At 35.3% G+C, this 23,032-nt stretch overlaps 1 protein-coding gene across 2 annotated transcripts in view; it reads right to left on the bottom strand.

The window, feature by feature from the left end:
• The window catches only part of KLHL13 (kelch like family member 13), a 419,190-nt gene that overhangs the window by 3,325 nt on the left and 392,833 nt on the right, over positions 1 to 23,032 (bottom strand). For both annotated transcript variants that reach the window (XM_023758502.1, XM_006082197.2), the window contains 4 exons: positions 20,779 to 20,911; positions 20,069 to 20,265; positions 6,229 to 7,024; positions 427 to 540 (listed from right to left, as the gene is read on the bottom strand). In XM_023758502.1, the coding sequence (XP_023614270.1) occupies positions 427 to 540; positions 6,229 to 7,024; positions 20,069 to 20,265; positions 20,779 to 20,911 (1,240 nt within the window). The remainder of the gene's footprint in view (positions 1 to 426; positions 541 to 6,228; positions 7,025 to 20,068; positions 20,266 to 20,778; positions 20,912 to 23,032) is intronic.

The following is a 23,032-nucleotide window of genomic DNA, read 5'->3' as shown; positions in this document are numbered from 1 at the left end:
GTAGCTGGTTTAGAATTTTTTATTAGAAAAATATATGTGTGTGTGGCCAAAATACATTTATCTTCTAAAATCAGCATAAATTATATTTTTATTTTCCATTTTCTGGATTATTTTATTAAAATTATATAGAAATATAATGACAGTTAAAAGTTTATGTATTGCTCTAACTGGTTTTGCTCAGCGGATAGAGCATCAGCCTGCAGACTGAAAGGTCCCAGGTTCGATTCCAGTCAAGGGCATGTACGTTGGTTGCGGGCAACATCCCCAGTGGGGGTGTGCAGGAGGCAGCTGATCGATGTTTCTCTCTCATCGATGTTTCTAACACTCTATCCCTCTCCCTTCCTCTCTGTAAAAAAAATCAATAAAATATATATTTTTAAAAAGTTTATGTATTATATTAATAGGACTTGAATCATAAGTGCTTACCTGAAATATACATTACTCCTCCATACACAGTTCCAGCATGGCCATAGTGGGGCTCACTCATTTTGGCAACATAGGTCCATTCATTTGTTCTTGGATTATAACATTCTACTGTAGCTGTTGTTTTAAAAAAATGAAGAAAATAATTCATGATTTCAAATTTTACAATTAATTATTTTTAGGTGGAAGAATAATAATATCCAAATAACTGAAACATATCTATTATAGGTATGAGATATTCTTTGGGGGATCTCATCTTAATTATTGATATTATATTAACAATTTGAACCATTACTACATGTTACATTAGACTAGATACTTAGTGTAATAATCTAACACATTTCTGTCACTGCAGAAATCACTAGGATTTCTTTTCTTGTATACTTGTAATTTGACATTTCTCCCAATTTAAAAAATGTGAGAAGAAAAAAAATAATCATAAGGGAAAAAAATTTCAATTCTAGGCCCCCGTGTTTATATACCATATAGAAAAAAAGGTTAATAGATATAAAGCAAAATTGTAAGTTGAGAATAAAAGTATGCACACTGCTTGGTATATGTTCTCGTGCTTATTGCTTTATTTCATATCCAGACTATAAAATGGACATTGACAATAATTTATCTACAACTATACATTAAAGCCAATAGTTTGTATATACCCAACACTGTTGCAGCCAATAATGCTCTTAACTTGAAAATGATTTGCAGCATAATATGAAGTTAAGATTTTTATTAGTGATACTTCCTCTCAGTAATAAATTTATAAATTTTAACAAAATATTTTAGAAAAATGACCTCAACTTATTTAAATATCAATTTGTTATAAACTCAAAAATAGAACCATGACAATCCAGACAAATATAAAATATGAGCCTTTTTTAAAAGCACAGAGTCTAGATTGACTTGAAAAGTTTATACAATTTATTGCAGACACTGCCAGTTGCTAACCCAATTTCTTGTCTCCCTTAACCCTGCTTTCTTACTAACAGAACCATAACACTCTCAGGGAAGCACTGTGCCAAATTTAAAATAAAATTCAACTTGTGAGGTCCCCTTCAAGCTGGAGATGACCATATAATATAGTTCTAGACAATGAAATGGAAGCAGAAGTCTACTGAGTAGAGCTATTTTATCAAGCCACTGGAATAAGGTTTTGCTACTCGCAGCCAAATGAAATTCTAACTGATGAATCATCCTTTGAACAAGGTTTCCTATTTAAGAAATAACATGGAAAAACTGGAGAGAAATTGAAAGAGAGTACTTTTCTACTCTATTCAATACTTTCATTTCTTCATCAAATTCACTATGTGAAGTATTTAATTCTCCTCTAACACCTTTTACTAATTTCCCTTTCACTTAGTTTAGATTTGAGTTTTCAGTCTTACTCCAAAGGCTTTTACAATTCTCATTCTGATCTATTCCCTTGTTAGTTTTGTTCTCTGCTTCGGGCTTGAACCCTTAACAACTCTATTTCTTCTAAACCCTTCCATAAAGTAGCAAAATCCTGCAAAATCTTTCCCCCAAATAAGATGGGGGGACTTTTTCACAATTAATAACGAGCTAAAACTGCCATATATTGCAGTACTGCTTTGACTAATTCCAGTTACTGATGTCTTTAAATGTGCATTTCCATTTGCCTTTAGCATGATTTGCACCTACTTGACAAGCAAACTCCTACCGAATGGACATTATTATCTCCCTACACTTATAGAAAATCTAGTAGATTGATTGGTACTTGGCATCAGCAAAGTAATTAACGATAGAGTCTTAGCTGATAAAAAAGGAGTCTAATCACACATCCTGTCAGTAAAAGGTTTTTAAAAATTTAAAAGACTTCCAGAGATTATCTTTCCCATCTGTTTGAGGTCAAAGACAGATTTTACTGTAGTTCTGTGTTTTTCTCAATGAAGAACTCTGCTTTGAACTTTGAAATTTCTAGAGTGTAACAGCCTTACCTTATGTCTAATTCAATCTGTTTTGATGTAGTTTCCACTAGTTTCCCCTTATTCCTTTTATAGTGAAACTAGAAATTGAATGACTACTCACTCTTTATGATCATTAAATTTTACCTATGTAGAAAGATAATGCTATTTTTCTGTCAGTAAGTTAATTGCACTTTTTTCCTAATAGAGGATATAACAATCCATCTATACATATATAATCCATCTATACATATGTATAATTTCTCATACAGAAGTCCCTAAGTATAAGATGGCTATTAACCACCAATAACATAATATATAATAGTTCATCATCTATAAACGTGTCTTCTTCTAAATAATTGATCTCCTTTAGCTCTTCCCATCATGTAATTTCTAATGTCCTCATGCAGAATTGCTGTTGTTATTAGTGAAGTCAATAGTAGTTTAAGATAGAATATATTTGATTAAAAAGTTTATATACATGCCCTTATTTCTGTTTTCCATATTTACAAGTTTAGTGCCACAAATTCAATAGGGTAGAAACAAGGGATGATGCAAGGCAAGGAGCTGGAGCCACAAGCAGTGGTTCCATCATATGAGAGTTGGGACTGGTAATGAGGTAACTGGGAAAATCTAGAACAGGGTCAGGCAAACTACAGCTAGGAAGTCAAATCCAGTATGCCATCTGCTGTTCTATGAGCCACAAGATAAAACCATGAAAGGTTTCTACATTTTTTAAAAGTTGGGAAAAATCAAAGGAAGAATATATGAAAATTTTATGCATTTCACATTTTTGTTTTTGTATATAAGAGCTTTATTAGAATACAGTCTCATCCATTTGTTTATAAATTGCCTATAGTTGCTTTTGCAATATAACAGCAGAGTTGATTAGTTGTGAAGAGTTCCTATAGCCTGTAAAGCTGAAAATATTTTTTTCGGGCCCTTTACAAAAGTTTGTTGACTCCTCTCATCTTCAGTAGTCTGGTAGCCTGGTATATAAATTAGAGACCTTATCCAACTAAAGAATTACACTTAGGTTGGCTGTTTCACATATATTACCAGGAATCTTATTTTCTCAGGTGATTCCACTGGAGTCCAGAATTGGTCCCAAAAGGTGATGTTCTTGGAGATTGGGAAAGAGATTAGGCCTGAAGAAAACCATCTGGACAAAGATGGCTCCCATAGAGGGGGGGATGGGCTCTAGAATCCTAGAGTGCCAGCTAGTGATTTGCTGCTTAATGAAGAAAACGCTAAATCCATTAAGGGATATGGAGGCATTTGATAAATTTCAGCAAGTTTATTATACATTTATTTGAAAAATCTAACTTGTTTTCTATTGTTATTTCATTATTTGAAAGCTTGACTTATTAATATTTAACTGAAGCGAGAGCTATCTGAGCTGTCATATTTCTCTTCAATATAGAAAACCTCAATGGAAGATCGATTGCTTATATGACATAATTTTGAAAGATGCCAGAAATAACTGACTCCTTTTTCACTTAAGTGACAGTTATTCTTATGCTTCTTCTACTTTCCCTTTGTACCTGATGTCAAAGTAAGGTAGTGTTTCTAAGGAGTTATATTTCAGCAAAATGCCAGGCTCATACACACAATAGTAGTATCATTTTGATGTACTGTGCACTTCCATGAAAATACTTAAAAGGGCAATGCATTAAAATTATCTAAAATGCTTTGAATGTGACAAGATGGGACAGTTCACTTCTTGCTCCCCACTTGCGGTTAGCATAGGAGGCACATTAAGGGAGTGGGATGGGTCCAGAAAAAAAAAATGAAGCTTCTTGCTTCTTTGTTTTATGTAATGGCTCCTTTGGCCTGAAGGTTCTCCTGGAATCAAGAATTTTACTTTGAGTGCACTTGATAAGTCAATCACATAATTTTTTAAAACAACTTCCAATATATTTTAACTTAAAATACTTAGTATAGACTGGATTTGCTGGGTATGTTGATTTTAAGGGAAGCAATCATTTTCTACAAAAGTTTAGTTACCTATAGATTATAGGAGATGATTTTAAAGGGAAAGAATATCAAATAGTTGGCCTTTAAATGTTTCTTTTCACTTTCAAACTGAAACACAGATCATTTTTAATAAGATATAGAGGTGTTTTCTAAAAGTCATGAGCAAGGAAGCCAGACACTTGTCCAATGGGGTAGTCTGCTCCTTGTTCTCCACTAAGTATAACATGGGAAGAGCTCAAACAGGGTGGGGAACAAGTCAGAAAATAAAACCTCTAGCTTCTTGGTTGTATGTAATGACTCTTCTTGGCTTAAAGATTATAGATTCTGAGAAGAATAGGCCTCTAATTAATATGAGGAGCATATATTGAAAACTTAATAGCTGCATATTAACAGGGGTGATAACATCAACAAGCAAGCACAGACTGAAAAATTGAGCTATTTCCTTTGTGAAAAAACTGTTTCAAAATGACCATTGACTGCCAGAGTTGATGACAAATAATTTGTGAACTCATAAAGGTTATCTTAGACCCATGATTTTTCTAAGAAAGTGCCAAGTCACTGCTTGTATCTTGTGGATATTTCTAGATACCATAAGTTTAAAATAATATAATAACATGAAAATAATGTGTATGGGTTGACTGAGGCGACTGAAATGGAAATTCTACCCTCAGGGTACTAACATCTCAAATGCTTTTAAAAGTCTAATTATTAAAATATATTGGGAAACCTGTGTGGTTCATTGTCATGGAACCTAGTCCAACAATCTAGAAAGTTTGGTCTTCGAAAAAAATATCACTGTAAAAAAGGAGGAAAAAACTGGGTAGGAAAGATCAGTACCATTAAGACTATGTCACTAACAAGTAAGGGCCTGATAAGCTGAAAAGTATAAGAGCTGAGAGCTGTTCTTTTTGTCTCCCATAAATAGCTTACTCTCAAATCCATTAAACTACTTTTTATTTCTTAGACTACTGAAGAGAAATATTCTCATAATTACTCTTAATTTATCCCAAGCCGATATTTTAAACTTTCCTAGCATTCTGGAACCTGGAATACTGGATAACTACAGGGACTCTATAACAGAAAATAAAAAAGAGGGGTGGGGGGAAAAGCCAAACAATGATGGTCATGACAGATATGAAATGCATGATATAAAATGTGGTTTTCTTACTTCCCTTTGAACACCAATCTTATTCCAATTTTATCTAAAAGAACAGAAATATACCTTCTGCTTTTAATTTATATAGCCAAAGTACTGCTATGCTAACTGTACATATGACCAATCTTAGATTAGAAGAAAAAAAGAGTGACCATCAAAGTTTACCAGGTCAGTTTACAGTGAAGAGAACTGGTATTTCACCAAGAGAGAATTATTTTTAAAACTAATAGTCACAGATTATAATATTCACAGTAAATAAACATTGGATAATATTGAACTTTGTACATTTAATCTATAAAGAAAATTATCTTATTATGTGGCCTCTGATAGGTAACAGATTATGTAAAAGAAAAAAACAATAAAAATCAGTGCTCTGTAAGGAAGAATTTTAACCTATTCGGTAAAATAGTATGTGGGCTTTTAAAAATGAAAAATTAGAGAACATGCCAAACTTCTGTCCAAGATTCTATTATAATTTAAATTAGCAGGATACACTTTGTAGTTAAACCTTCAAGATGAAAACCACACATACTGTGCAAATCAAATATTTTGCAACATATTGATGAATTTATGAGATATAATTTGTACCATGGCCAATAATAGATGCCCAGATAAGGCATACTGTTTGCCTCTGATATTTTGTATGAAAAAACAGTTTGAAATGTAACCCTAACTACATTTTCTTGTCTTTTATGTTAAAGAACTGTTTATTTTTTTATTTGACAAGAATTTCAGGGTAAAGAAACTTACGAAGTTCACCAGCTGCATTTCGCCCACCAACTGCATACAGATATCCTTTGAGGGCACTTAGGTGGAAGAAGGTGCGCTTTTCATTTAAAGATGCAACTTGCATCCATTTATTGTATCGAGGATCAAATCTGAAGACTGTATCGACAGCGGTTTTTCCTTTTGTGTCATAATTACTCTGTCCTCCAACGACATAGAGGAAATTTCCAATGACGGCAATGCCATGCTGGTACCTTGGGGCATCCATAGGGGCTAATGATTTCCATTCATGGGCCTTTTCATCATACATGCGCAATTCCTTGCTGACAACCAGCTGCTGCCTCAGCACTCCTCCTAGTGTAACCAAATGAGTGGTGTCAGACCGAATGGCAGTCCTGTCTGACTGCATAACTGGCTGCATGTATGGCATCATTTGGTAATTGCTGGCTTCCAAAAGGAGATTCACACAAGTATTGTCAGTTCTCATGAAATCCACGGTTTGCACATAATTAATCAGCTCTTGTGGTGTCATCAGTGGAAATCGTATGTTCTTCATTAATTTCGCAGCAAAGTCCATCCGAGGCTCTTCCAATCGTAGCCAGCGACAGGTAGCCTTAAAGAGCTCAAGTTCAGTGCAGTGCTTAAGGCTATTACTGGAAAGCACGAAGGCAAGACGCTCAAAGGGGAGTTTCAAGAACTCCCCAGTGCTCAGCAATGCAGGAAAATTCTTCAAGACGAAACTGTTAACGTATTTATCCACTTCTGTCAGATTGTAGGTGTTGGCAATCCGCCCAACTTCAACACAATTGTCTAAAGTGACCTATTAAGCCAATAAAAAATTAAAACATGACTACTTCCATGACACTCACATCCGGATAACATAAATACCTGTTCTGGAAGAAGAATAAATGATGCCTTTTACTGTCCATATAGATGCTAATAAAGATTCGTAAGTAAATACATTAATGATCTAAAGAAAATTCACAAACCAACTTTACCTAATCCAGTAGAAGGGTGACTAAAAACACATAATCATTCAAAATCAGTAGGTTAGAAGTTACTCTAAGAAACAATGTTATTAGTTGATTATGGTCAAAATAATTACAATAAGCCCTCAATATTGTCAATAGGTTCTTGGAACTGCGGTGAAAAGACATATAATGAAACCAATTTTACCACAAGCTAATTGATATAAACAAGAGTTCAATTCCTACTGCATCTCACCAATGTTATAATGAAACGACATTATTCAAGGCCCTGATGTATTTTCTCTCTTGAAAAATGTGTGTTTCCCTCCCCCAAGAAATATTAATAAAATTCTGGCCAGATGGATATTTTGATAAAAATAGAGGCTATTCTCTTATAATTCATCTCAATCCTCCTTTCATTCATGATTCTTAAAAGTAACACAGCTAGAAGATCCACTAACAGAAAAGTTATAATACCTTATTCTTATACAGCAAGGCCATATATAACACTCAGCCAACATCATACTCAATGGGGAAAAACTGAAAGCTTTTCCTCTAAAATCAGAAACAAGACAAGGATGCCCACTCTCACCACTTTCATTCAACATAGTTATGGAAGGCAAGAGAAATAAATAAAAAGCATTCAAATTGGGAAGGAAGAAGTAAAAGTGTCACTTTTTTCAGATATAATTATATATACATATATATATATAAAGATGCCACCAAAATACTATTGAGACAATAAACAAATACAGTAAAGTTGCAGGATACAAAATCAATGTACAAAAATCCACTGCTTTCCTATATACTAACAATGAAACTTCAGAAAAAGAAATGAAAAAAATTTCACTTGTAATTGCAAACAAACAAAAAAAATACCTAGGAAGAAAATTAACAAAGGATGTGAAGGATTGTATACTGAAAACTACAGAGATTGAAAGAGACACAATAAAATGGAAAGATATTCCATGTTCATGGATTGGAAAAAATCAATATAGTTAAAATGTCCATATTACCCAAAGCAACATACAGATTTAATGCAATCCTGATCAAAATCCTAATGTCATTTTTTAAAAATATATTTTTATTGATTTCAGAGAGGAAGGGAGAGCTAGAAACATCAATGATGAAAGAGAATCATTGATTGGCTGCTTCCTGCATGCCCCACACTGGGGATTGAGCTTGCAACTCAGGCATGTGCCCTGACCAGGAATCGAACTGTGACCTCCTGGTTCATAGATTGACACTCAATCACTGAGCCAGGCTTGCTTGGCCCCAATGTCATTTTTTTAATGAAAAAGGACAAAATACCCTGAATAGCCAAATAATCCTGAGAAAAAAGAACGAAGCTGGAGGTATTATACTATCTGACTTCAAATTATACTACAGAACTATGATAATCAAAACAGCATGGTGTTGGCAGAAGAAAAGACAAACAAATCAATGGAACAGAATTGAGAGCCCAGAAATAAAACCACATATATATGGGCCAATAACTTTTAATATGTTTTATTGACTTGAGAGAGAGAAGAAGGGAGAGGGAGAGAGAGAGAGAGAAACATCAACCCAAAAGAAGAACACTGATCAGCTGCTTCCCATACACACCCCTACCAGGGATTGAACCCACAACCCAGGCATGTGCCCCACCCAGGAAAAAAACCATTGACCTTTTGGTGCACAGAATGATGCTCAACCAACTGAGCCACAACAGCCAGGCTGGGCAAATAATTTTTTACAAAGGAGGCAAAAATACACAATGGAGAAAAGAAAGCTTCTTCAATAAATGGTGCTGGAAAAGTTGGAAAGCCACATGCAAAAGAATAAAAGTAGATTACAGTTTGGCCCCATGTATAAATATCAATTCAAAATTAATCAAAGACTTAAACATAAGATCTGAAACAATAAATTACATAGAAGAAAACATAGACTCTAAACTTATGGACCTTGGTTGTAGAGAACATTTTATGAATTTGATCTCAAAGGCAAGGGAAGTAAAGGAAAAAATAAATGGGACTATATCAAACTAAAAAGCTTCTGCACAGCAAAAGAAATCAACAATAAAACAAAAAGGCAACCAATTGAATGGGAGATGTTATTTGCAAACAACAGTTCCAACAAGACATTAATATCCAAAATATATGAAGAAATCATACAACTCAACACCAAACAAACAATCCAATTTAAAAAATGGGCAGATGACCTGAACAGATATCTCTCCTAAGAAGACATACAAATGGCCAACAGATATATGAAAATACTAGAGGCCCAGTGTACGAAATCCATGCACTGGGGAGGGGGTGTCCCTCAGCCCAGCCTGCACCCTCTCCAATCTGGGATCCCTAGGGGGATGTCTGACTGCCGGTTTAAACCCAATCCCCATCACAATCTGGGACTGCTTGCTCCCAACCGCTCGCCTGCCTGCCTACCCGATTGCCCCTAACAGCTTTTGCCTGCCAGCCTGATTGCCCCCTAACCGTTCCCCTGCCAGCATGATCGATGCCTAACTGCTCCCCTGCCAGCCCGATTGCCCCAACTGCCCTACCCTGCTGTCCTGGTCGCTCCCAACTGCCCTCCCCTGCCGGCCTGGTCACCCCTAAAGACTGGTCAAAAGTGAAAGGAGAAAAATCATATTGTTAATGGTGGGGAGAGATCCTCATCCTCTCCTGTTGCTCGTAGGAGTGAATTTTTTACAATATCCTGAGAAAAAGAATTTTCTGAGACTCACATGGGAGAATGAGTGATTTTTATTTGTGTGGAATAAAATCCGAGTTTCTGGAGTCCAATTTCCCCTTGCCCCACCATAGAAGAAGTGTAGCTGTGGCTTCAGCAGAGCTAAAATCAGAGCCAGTGTCCAGAGTTTCATTTCCATAACTGAGCAGTGTCCAGTCCTGCCTCACACTAGCTTAGCTTGTGTTCCCCACTATAATCCATTAGTCCATTGTATGTGGGGACTACATGGCTGTGGGCCACATGGGCAAATGCAAGAGAGCCAAGAGCCACAAGAGCCAGGAGCAAAAGAAAATGAATTCCTATGTTTGTGGGGATTATGTATGCCCCAATTTTTGAGGGCTTGCATCGGGTCCACCCATTCTTGCCAATCCATGGTTCTCCAGTGATTCGTAGGGAATAGGCTGGTGGTTTCCTGGGGAGTGTAAAGTTGCAGCTTCCTGGTGAAGCTGCCCAGATGGTCATGCTCATAATGTTTGGCCTTCCTTTTGTTTCTTTCCTATTATTAATAACTAGCTAATTACAATAGTATCAATATCAGGAAATATTATGCAAGAAATAACTCAAAACACAAGCCTACCATACAAATGTCTGTGTATGTATACAAACACAGTAACAGGCAAAGTACTCAAATGTTGTTTTTTAATTTAGTCAGGATGTGTGTTCACAAATGTCACATAAACCTCATTAATGCAACTGTATGGTTAACAGATTGGCAGATGGTTAAGAGGAAATTGGCTAATCCTTCTATTATTCTATTATTTAAAAGTTGAAATAATACTAAAATCATTACTCCTCTGCATAATATAACAGCTCTAAGGTTAACACACACACAAGACAGATTGATTGCTCAACAATTTGAACTCTTTTTAGAAACTGACCTGCTTTACAGAAGTCGCCAAAAAGTTTTAATTGCTTGTTATACTTAAGAGCTATGTATTAGAAAAATATCTAAAATAGAATTATAACACAAAATTACTAGAAAAAATAAATTAACCACTTATGGAAATTTGAAATACAGTTAGTTCAACACTGTTCAATACCTTGGATTTCTAATGTAGTCAATAAAAAGTACATTTTAATCCAATTTAACTGTGACAGGTTGGTGTCTCTTATAAGTTTAAACTGTGTAAATCAAGTTATAGTTACTATCCAATTGCTCAAACTACCTCAGGTAGAAGAGATTCCTGTTTAGTGTAAGGCAAGCATGTCAAACTCAAAAGCTAACACGGGCCAAATAAACAAGGTTTAAGTTATGTGGGCCACAAAAAAAACCAAAAGCTTCAATTTTCATAGAAACACATGGTTATTTCGATAGAGACATGCTGAATACAAAGGGCTGAAATAAACAAGTAATCATTAACATAAATTAATAGAACATTTTAATAAAAATTACTGTTTTTTTGAAAATTAACTTACCAGACACTGAATAACTGCACAAATTAATAAGCATAACACAAATAAACCTACTTTTCTTGTTCTCCGAAACAAAATATTTCCTGTTGCACACACCAAACAAGTCAATCCAAGACTAATGACGTGGCAATCGGCTGCTAAAATATTTGCTGCTAGTATTAGTGGAGAGAAATGGTGCTCCTGCGCATAAGGTGCGTAAGGGAAATAAATGCACCACAATTATAGTAATCAGTCATTAGCGAACGTTGTAGTTTGTTATTAATAATTATGTATAACAGGAAATTGTAAAAATTAAGTTATGAAATTTTTACTAAAATGTTTCTTACACACCATTATATTGGCTGGGCCACATAAATATTCGTTGTGGGCCATATGTGGCCTGTGGGCTGCGAGTTTGACATGCTTGGTGTAATGGATCTATTTTCTGAGGCAAGTAAGAAATATTAGTAGCCCTCCCTGGAGCAAGGGCAATTTGCATTTTTATACACATTTACTAGTATAAATAAGCAATAGCTGATAACAACACAAAAATAATTCCTAAATGTTCAGATTCTCATCAATATGGATATGATTGCAAATACAAACAAAAATTGGGTACTTTACATAGGCAAAATGATACCATCATTTGTTAGTCATCAAATTTAAAGCATTATAAAATAAGCCAAGATGAAAAATTAGCCCTAGCTGGTTTGGCTCAGTGTATAGAGCGTTGGCCTGCTGACTGAGGGGTCCCAGGTTTGATTCTGGTCAAGGGCACATGCCAGGGTTGCTGGCTCGATCCCCAGTAGGGGGTGTGTAGGAGGCAGCCAATCAATGATTCTCTCTCATCATTGATGTTTCTATCTCTCTCACCCTCTCCCTGCCTCTCTGAAATCAATAAAAACATGTGTGTGTTTTTTTAAAAAAAGATTAAAACCGAACTGTGTAATTTAGAAATGATATCAAGGTATCTAGTTACTTCCCCCTTTTCTCTTCAACTTTATCCAATAAGAAAACAATTACTAAAATAATAGGACACAGAAATATACCTTTTATTTGAGGGCATTTGGAAAATATGAGTATGCTCAGATACAGACCCACAGAACTGGAAAAGACTTTGACAGACCACCTAGTCAGTACAGATAGCTGCCTACTCTTTTCTTAAAAATCACTAGAGAAGGAAATTCATAACCTTCCAACTTGTCATCTTCTTGATAGATGGACTAAGCAGTTTCTATAGCTCATGTACAGCAGCTACCAACCACACTGTGGGTATATAATAAAGGTTAAATACTATAATTATAAGCAATATAAAAATTAAAGATGTGATGATAGATACAACTAAAAATAGAATACTGTTGAATTAACAGTAAATTACTAAAACCTTATTAATTTTAAAAAGACTTGGATAAAAAATATGTAATAGAAAATTAATTTGTATGAAGTGCATGTAATCAAAGATAAAAAATTAATTGTAGACTATAAAGACTTTAGAAGCAAAGTCTAAAATAATCATTAAAATAATAGTTAATATAAGCAGGTCAAAAATGATAGAATAATGGTAAACAATTTTGGGGAAAATGCAGGATTATTCAGTGATTGTTCATTTCAATCCACTCCTTAGTCATTATTATTAAAAGTACTTCAGCTAGCATATCCCCAAATATTTGGCCTAGCTTGACTTAACATAATGGACATGTGCAGTAACATAAACATATAATGTAACTCATGTATATATTAGAATATATTAAATTTTCAAAATATGAAGTTTAAAGCATATTTTTTAAAAATTGTAAGTGTAAAAGAACTCTAATTTCATCTGATTATATAAAATTCCTGGCCAAAAATTCCAAAGAGCTATTATGGAAGTTAATTTAAATAATTACATTTACATTTTAAAGGACAGAGAAGCAAAAAAGAACAAAATTTCTCAACCAGTTATGAGAACCAATAAAACTGATTTTAAAATAATCAAGTACCCATGTAAATTTTCTTGATATAAATTACTCTATTGCAATCAAACAACTTTCAGTTCCAAGCATCATAATTTTCAATGTGGCATTTTCATTAACGTACTGGTACACATTGCTGCTATATTAAATTCAAATTAAATAAAATTTAATATACTTTAAATTAAATTTAAATAACCTACCCTAAATTAAAACTCAAATCATACCCAATGCACCCAAGCATTGTCATTAACATAATTTGATATTTTAATAACAGGTTTCATCAGAAATCTGTGATGTTATTTTGTTGAAGTCAGTATCTTATACAAATAAATTCCCTTTTAGGAAAAAAACCCACAAAGCAAAAGTAAACAAGTATCTGCTTTTGTCTTCTCAAGGGAAATGCAAAGACTAAGAAATTAGCTGGCAAATTCTGGGGGACTCCTCAGACATTCAATGCACCAAATTCTCCATGGTGCTGTATAGTTTCTTAAAATGAGAGCCTGACATCTAGTACCTCTAATGCAGAGAGAGAAAGCATGTCCATAGAAAAAGGCTGGGAACAAATCAAACAAGCTACTTTGGGGGACAGAGGATATCTTCCCCTGGGTCTCCTTCCATAGGTGAGGACATCGCAGGACATGGGGAAGGGACATTTTGGTAAGAAGAACAAAAGGATCGTTAAAAACCAAAAACTTTCCTCTCAATTTTTGTCTCTCTTCAGATTCTAAATGTCATTTGAGGTGGATACTGACAGTATCTCCAACTTGGAGAAACCTATTCTCTTGCTCCTTTACACTTAGAATGCACTTCCCTTATTGGATATAATATTAGATATTACAATGGTCTTTTGGGAGGAAGAATTGTTTTGAACCCAGGCTGGGCCTGTTCTTCCCTTACAGAGCCTCACATGAAAAATGGAAAAGAATAAGGTGGTTAAAGCTATAGGCAGAAATGATATGTAACAGTAAACACAGCACAGTCTGGGTACCAACTAATCAAAGAGATGCTCAGCCATAAATAAGCAGTATATGGGCATTACCTGTTCAATATCAGCCTTTGCATAAGAAAGTCATGCTTGGTTTGGTGGGGAGGGAAACAGTTTGATTCATTGTAAAATTACCTATGCATTTTTTTCCTAATTTGCATTGAACCTCCCCAAAGCAAACAACAACAACAAAAGTTATCTGGAATGACATGTTTGTTATAATTGTTATGGATAAATACAATTTAGATTAAATAAGAAATGTAAATATATGTACTATACAGGAAATCCTTACATCAAGAACATTCCCAAAGCTTGCTGCTGATATCATCACCAAAAGAAACTATCTTTTCTAGAAACATCTGATTCCCTTCATTGTTTTTCCTTGACAGAACCCCTTTTCTCTGCTTTTTGCCTCACCACATTATACACCTCTTTTGTTTTCCACCATCTCCAAATTCTCGTTTTATTCAGTTATCTCAATAACATTACTCTGTATTTCACTGTGAGCTCCCCAACCCAATAATAAATCATTGGTAGAACCAATTATATACCGGTATCAAGGAAAAAACAAACACAGGGAAGGCCTGGGGAGGGGCTGAGAGTGGGGTAGAGGCAGGTTAGTGGGGAGAAAAAGGGGGACATCTGTAATACTTTCAACAATAAAGATAAATTTTTAAAAATGAGTTTAAAGAAAGTATCACCAAGTCAAAAGCACAATTGCATTTTAGTCTGTTTAAATATGCCTTTATATAAAAATAAAATTGTTTTTTGCTCACTTTCATTCAGTATTGTTTATTTTGTATAATTGTATATTTAAATTGTAATTTTTCCAATTCAATTACAAATGTCCTATTTCAACAACCTTACGTTAAATTGGGTTTTGTGGGCTAGCCTGTAATCTTCCATAATAGTAATTCTGTGGGGCAAATGCTAGATGTTACAAATTCGAACTTGTAAACAAATATAATAAACAAAAGAATTTACAACCTGTTTGTAAATCAGGAAATGGCTGCATGCTATTTAGCATGCTGTAGTTATGCAAAGTCATAAGGGTAAAAGATGCCATTTTAATGGGCATATAACTAAACAAAGGTAATTTTCCATTATCTCCATGATATATGAAAGTAAACATTTTTAGTTTTACAGAAAAGTTTACCTATTCTGCTTTATATGGTTCACTGTCATTTTTTGTATTCATTTCATAGTCTTTCCTATAATTACCAAAAATATAATATAGCAAGAACAAAAGCACCAGATCTTATAAACTATAATAATAACCACCCTAAGAAAAAAGTATTACCGCAAAGGATGTCAGAGTTAGGAGGAAAGTGGTTGATGTTCTGTAACAGAAAACCGATGTCTCTAGCCCACCAAACACAAGTGTGGCTTTAGTAAAGTATTTAAAGTTATGATTCAAAACTAATATATAATGCTTTGTGAATTTTTTGCTGAGTCACATTTAATGTACCAGCGCTCCTCATCATCCATACAAATGATTAAGAATGGGGTGGAATAGAATTGTATCAGAGCTAATTATTTTTTCTAAGAGCTCCAATCCAAGTTTTGTTTCATTTATGTGAATTATAAGCACCCTATATCATTAAAAATATAATCCTGTTTCCTCAAAATGTTTGGTTTAAGCATGTAATCCTTAAAACATGAGATTGTTAAGTTTAAAAATTATCTATAATAACTTAGCTTGTGGGAAAATTAAAACCAAATCTACCTTTGAAAAATATATGATCTTGAAACTTTCATTCTTATAAGTAGAAAAGGCACGCAGGGCTACTGCTTTTACTGATTCACTTGATTGCTAAGAAAAGGGAAATAGCCCTGACTGGTTTGGCTCAGTGGATAGAGCGTCGGCCTGTGGACTGAAGGGTCCCAGGTTCGATTCCGGTCAAGGGCATGTACCTTGGTTGCGGGCACATCCCAGTTGGGGGTGTACAGGAGGCAGCTGATCGATGATTCTCTCTCATCGATGTTTCTAACTCTCTATCCTTCTAACTTCCTCTCTGTAAAAAAAATCAATAAAATATATATTTTTTAAAAAATTAAAAAAAAAGAAAAGGGAAATAGAGTGAGGCTAAACATTTAAGAAATGGAATGCATGAAAGAGGAATAAAGGAATAATTGGATTTTACACAATCCTTAAACTAATAATATACCAACTTTTCTCAAAAATTCTCACGGGTTTTAAGAGGGAAGATTTCCACAGTAAAGTCACACAGACATAGCGCCCAGGATGAAAGATAAGTAAATATAGGGTGTCCTAAAAAATGTATGCATACTTTAATAGCTGATTTCTATTACATTTTCAAAATAAAATGTATTTTAATAAACACTGCCTTTATAATTATTCAAAGTATGTATATATTTTGGGGGATACCCTGTAGAATGGTGGTCAGAAAAGTGGTGTTTCCTCAAAGTTCATAGGCAAGCAAGTTCTAAAACCATTAGAGATAGGAGTCAACTATACCACAAGTAAGCTTTCAGGGACAAGCCTAAAAATGAGTTTTAGGATGTCTACAGAGGACACTAGGAGTGAAGAATATAATCTTTAAGACAATATTAACTTTTCATTAAAATATATAGCCCTAGCCAGTTTGGCTCAGTGGAGAGAGCATTAGCCTGCGGACTGAAGGGTCCCTGGTTCCATTCCAGTTGTGGGCTCGATCCCCAGTAGGGGGTGTGCAGAAGGCAGCCGATCAATGATTCACTCTCATCATTGAATCATTGATGTTTCTATCTCTCTCTCCCTCTCCCTTCCTCTCTGAAATCAATAATATATATATATATAAAATGTAAACATTGTTATTAAATTAGACATACATTTTTAAAAGCATATGTGTGTGCATATATATATATATATATATATATATATATATATATATAATTTCCAAAAGGTAAAACATACAGTTATAATAAATGCTTCAAATAGGTTAAGAAATCAATATCCAAATTACAGGAAATGTGTCTATATTGCAAAATTACTGTGATATCAATTTCAAATAAATTTGTTTTTGATAAGGTAGTTCCATCTTTAATTTTTTAAAAAATCTTTATTGTTGATGCCCAGCTGGCATGGCTCAGTAGTTAAGCATCAACCTAAAAATTTTTACTGTTGAAAGTATTACATACGGCCCCTTTTCTCCCCCATCGGCCCCCTCCAGTCCCCCTCCAGCCCCCTTCCCTGTCCCAGGCCCTCACCACCCCACTGTCTGTGTCCATGGGTTATGCATATATGCATACAATGTCTTTGGTTGATTACCTCCCACCCACTCACCCTTCCCCACCTCCCTAAATAGAGTTATCTAGAACAAAATTATTTTCTAATACTGTTAAATTTTGATAATCGTATACTTTTATACCTTTCCATAAATTGTGCTTTATCCAGTTTGGTACTTCTCTTTCAGGTAAAGGAACTGATCACAACCAATGTCTAAAATTGTAAGGACTAAACTTTGATATTTGATAATGAATAGGTCAATGATGTTGCTTGTTAATGATTAGTTCCAAAAAAAATCACGACACTGTGCCTAGTTTGGCTTAGGATGACCATATGTTGCTAGGATCAATGTAAAGCAATAAAAAATGTAAGCATTGTGTTATTATTAAATTAGACATACATTTTTAAAAGCATATTCAATACAATTTACTTTTTCTTGAAATGAATTTGCTATATGATGTCAATGCACAAAACTAGAGGAAAGATGCTTATAGCTCTTGAGGGGAATGGCCTTGTATGACTAAATTAAAAATTCATTTAGTACCCAGATTCAATAATGACGACAAGCAGTATATTGGGAAATAAACTTCACTTGGGCTAGTTGAGCAATGGAGAAGACAATACAAGTCAACACTACACCATGCTGCCATAAAACCCTTAAAAATAGCAGTTAGTTTAAAAGATTAAAAGTAATTGTGAGACACCAGTCTGAGTACTTTAGAATGGCAATAAACAAACAAAGCACACTTTCAATAGGCCAGTTAATGAACTGTTGGCTGACTTTAAAAGATAAGGGGAAGCTTATTAATAAAACCATTAAGGACACATTCTCTTGAAACTTAGGGTTTTAAAGATAAGGCTCCATGCTTAGTAAATGTAATTTTGAAGGCTTAACAGCAATTATTTACCAATATTAAAATTGGTATGATGTAAAATCAATTATAGGAAAATGTATTTTCTATCACTATAATAAATTATAAAACATATCAAAATTTACTATTGTCACAATTTTCAATCACAAAAGCAATCTTCTTGGCAATATTTCTTTGCAACCAAAATATTCTGTTTCCCAGAAGAAAATGTAAAAATCTCATCCAAAATAAGGCACTGTGGTCAGGAACCAGATGACTGCTAAACAGTTCATTAGTTGGTAGTTGTATGTGCTCTCTCTTATCTATTAAAGAGGGCTAAAAACAGTTCAATGGGTCATATGTTTTGATAGACTCAAAACTTATATTCTTAAAGGTTTATATATAGTTGTTAGTTCTTTTCAAGACCTAGATCCCATATTTAAAGGAAGGAAAAAGATTGATGAGCCTATTTGAAAAGACTTCTAGAAGTTCAAGTTATGTTTCCCCAGAATTCTATTTAACTTCTGTTGTATAAAATCATTAAGGTGAATAAATCCAAATTAAAATATATAATACTAGAGGCCTGACGCATGAATTTGTGCATGGGTGGGGTCCCTTGGGGTGGCCTGTGGGGATTGGGCCCCAGCTCGTGCCCCCAGCCTCACAGCCCCGCAGCCCCACCTGTCACCTCACCTTGGCCTGGCACCACCCCCTCACCTGCTCCACCATCCCACCTGCAAGGCGATCAATTGGGGCCGGGCCCCCAACCCAGCTCCCTTAGCTCCTGGGAACTGAGCAGCGGCCCCACCCCCTGCTGCCACCACTGGTTGCCATCTGCAGGGTGATCAATCAGGGCCAGGACCCTCACCGCCACCACTGGTCGCTCTCTGCAGGGTGATCGGGCGGGGCAATCGGGCCCCCACTCACACTCGCTTTGGCCTGGTGCCGCCCGCTCACCTGCTCTACCATCTCGCAGCAGTCCTGCTCTCATCAGGGCCCATCAGAGCCGTAAGCACCTCCACTGCTGCCCACTGCCAACACCGCATCACCAACACCTGCCATGTTCCGCGCCACCCCTGGTGGTCAGCACATGTCATAGCAAGTGGTCAAACTCCCAGTTGAGGGGACAATTTGCATATTAGGCTTTTATTATATAGGACTAGAGGCCCGATGCACAAAAAATCATGCAAGAGTAGGCCTTTCTTCCCCTGGCTGCCAGCTCCGGCTTCCCTCTGGCACCTGGGACCCGGGCTTCCCTCCTCTGGCCGCTGGCAGGCACCCGGGCCCCGGGCTGCTTCCCTACTCTGGCCACCGGGACCTGGGCTGGCTTCCCTTGGGCTGCCCGCAGGCACCCAGGACCAGGCTGGCTCCCCTCAGGCCACCTGCAGGCACCTGGGTCTCAGCTTTGTCAGGAAGGATGTCCGGAAGGACGTCCGGTCTAATTAGCATATTACCCTTTTATTATTATAGATTTTCAAGAAGATTAAGGTATATATTAAGGTATATATTGTTATCAAATATTATTACTGTCTGGTGTCATCTGATTATACGGAAGGCTTTTATTAAATGACTGTCTTTTGTAAATATACACCTGTACTGTTTTCCTCTCAACTTGCTTCCAAACCACACACTATGTGACATCCCTCTCTAATGGCCAAAGTTTTACATGTGTAAACAAAAGATTCATAAGTCTGCTCCAAACAGGGGACATCAGAGTCTACTGCAGAAAAGGATTTGAGGATTTGAAAATATCTTACCCCAGATATGAGAAACACTTTGCAGAAGTCCAAAACCGGCAGAATCTGTAGAAAACTGGCAGCTTCCAGTGTGTCTTGAAGGTTGTCCATATTAAGAGAAAGTTTTGCAGTATAAATGAAATCAATAATTTTCCTTAAACCAACTTTGCTCACGCCATGAAGCTTAATGCACATTAAATCTTGTTCTTTCATTCCACCTTAAATAAAAAGACATTCAATTAAATGAAGACAGATAATTTAATTAAGGTCAAACTCACTTCTGCTGCTAATTAGATACAATAAAATAAAAACAAGTTTTATTCTGTGTGAGCATTCATGTCAGTTAGGCTTCTGCATAATTTATTATTAAAGAATGTACTTAAAAGGAGTATTTCTATACTAATGTTCTCCTGTCACTTCGTATCTTTTGATGAATGAAAGATTGTAGTAGTGGGACCCAGAGTCTCTGATGCCCATTCATATATGTGTCTGGCGGGGAAAAAGCTGTGAAATAAAGGAGGACGGAGGTATGAAAGAGGTACATACATTTCTCAAGTTTAAAAAACACCACCCACAACCACACTTACTCGTTGTATATTCATTTTGAAACTGTTTCTTCTTATAAAGACACAGACCAAAAGACCTGAAAGAACTTTAGAAATTAAAAAAACCTGAACACATATTTTTCATATTGTTATAACGTGGATGCAGAGTTCAAAAAGGCAACCTACCTGTGAACATAGCCTTGAAGTAATCACTGGCAGAGGCCATCATGACTCTATGCACAGGGAAGGCATCATCCGTGTCACCTGGCATCAGGGTCACATCACAAAGCAAGCCTTCATGTCGAAGCTGGTCAAAGCCCTACAACACGAACATGAGTTGCACTACTAATCAAGGTAAAATGGGTATACAAATCTCTATGTGCTAAAATTCTGTTTACATATTAATGTGAGTGCCATCTATTTGGAAAGTAAAGATAATAGAATAATTACTCAGAAGACAAAAAAACTGAACTTACTTGATATTTGATTATATTTAATTCACTGCAGATAAAATATAACATTAAGACTAATTTAAATTAAGAACAAATAAGAAGAGAGCTATATTCATTTGCTTTTTTACACAATGTTGGCTTTTACCTTATTTTGGAAAACAATTACCAGGTATACTTTCATTTCCCCATGTGCAGAATTATGGTGTTAGACTAACATTCTTTCCATAATAATATATTTATTAAGAATCCTCTAACAAACCTTATTGAGATACATTGTTTTTGTTTTGGTTTGAGGAGTTGTTTGTTTGTTTGTTCTTTGAGAAAGGAAGGTAGAGAAACATTTGTGTTGGCTGCAAGGTAGGAGTTCCTTTCTACCAACTAGAATGTTCCATCTCCTCGAGAATAGGGAGGGTGTCTTAGGTATCTTTGTACTCTGTACATTGCTGCTGCTTGATCAATTATCTTTCAAGTTTCAAGTTTGGGATTTAATTATCTTTGGAAAGAGGAGCCCAGGAGACCTAACAGGAGACATAATTGTCCCCAAATACCTAAAGTCTAGTGGGGAATTAATAGGCTAGCAACCACAGAACAACTAAGCAGTTGTTTCTTTGGTCCTCTCTGGGGAGAATGAAACACATTAAGTTTATAATAGGAGGGTAAATGCACAAAAAAAGAGATAATACACAATCTAACAGTGAGGCTCAAAATGAAGATTTTGGCAATATTGAGTCTGCAGTTTCAAAAATGGAAATGTATTTTTATAAAAAATCATGAGGATACTCATGCAAATTACTTTCTAATAATCAAATGTAATATAATACAGAATGTAATACAACAGAAACAGCAAAGATTACTCTGCACCTTCATATTTTAATGACCTCAAATAAAACTTTTATTTAAAATTGTGTTTCATGGATTTACAAAGCAAAAGGCATGACATACCAAAAAATGCAGTTTTAGAAATATTGATCCTACACATATGTATGTAATCTAAACCTCAGTCTAAATGTTTTCTCATCATAATTTTTAAATTGCTTTTTAAAGAAATGCTTGAATCTACAGAACTGGAACTTCAAAGAGATAATGTGATCCAGTCACTTTCTCTCTGGAGAGATATATATTTTTATTCCAAAAATATTTATACAACATACATATGTATCATATTTTTCTCTCTCTAATAGTGATTGACATATGTTTTTGCTCACAAATATCAAATCTTTCAGAAATGCCCCTTTCCTTTATAACATAAACATTATATACCCCATCCTTGCTATTTTCATTGTTAAATCATCTCCTATTCCTGTTACTTATTAAAAGTAGATGTAAAAAGATGCCGATTTTAGGGGAATATTCTAATGCAGAAGGCAAGAAGTAGCTTTTTGAAAATTCATATATGCGGTCTAAATTGCAATAAGTGTAAGTGGGTTGCCTTTCAAATGTAGATGAGCATTGGAAAGTACTGTATGAAAGCTCTGTGGACCAGATGGGATGGTCAAGCAATACAGAAGGAGGGAAGGAACCATCAGCTAGAAGAGTTGAGGGACTAGCATGTTTAAATTCCCCAGTGCTTAGCACTTGCTTGGAACTTAATAAATGTTCAACTAGTAAATGAACAAACAAACTAAACGTTCCCCATAAACAACCACTTGGTATTTTAAAACCATGTAGTCACAATGGGAAGAACTATAATTTTCTGACAAGCCTGTTAGAAACCAGGAACTTTATTTGTGAAACTTCTCCGGATAATAATAAAATAAATTGTACCTATAGTGTTTATTTGTGGTAAACTGTACAAGCCAAGAGAAGACAAGAGGAACTGAACCAAGGTTTGGGCGGGAAGGGGAGGGGAGGTTGGTTCCCAAGGGCTTGCATTTTTTTTCTCCCTCAGATAAATTTCAGATTAAAAAATTAAATGTCTACTTGTTGTAAAAATATGAAAGAATATAAATAGAAAACTAAAAGTCCTCCTCTTCTAAGTACTGTTAACA

This window comes from Myotis lucifugus, unplaced genomic scaffold (genome assembly GCF_000147115.1).
Source record: "Myotis lucifugus unplaced genomic scaffold, Myoluc2.0 scaffold_2, whole genome shotgun sequence".
NCBI lineage: Eukaryota > Metazoa > Chordata > Mammalia > Chiroptera > Vespertilionidae > Myotis > Myotis lucifugus.
The sequence above is the reverse complement of the archived record's forward strand: the minus strand, read 5'-3'. Positions and strand labels throughout refer to the sequence as shown.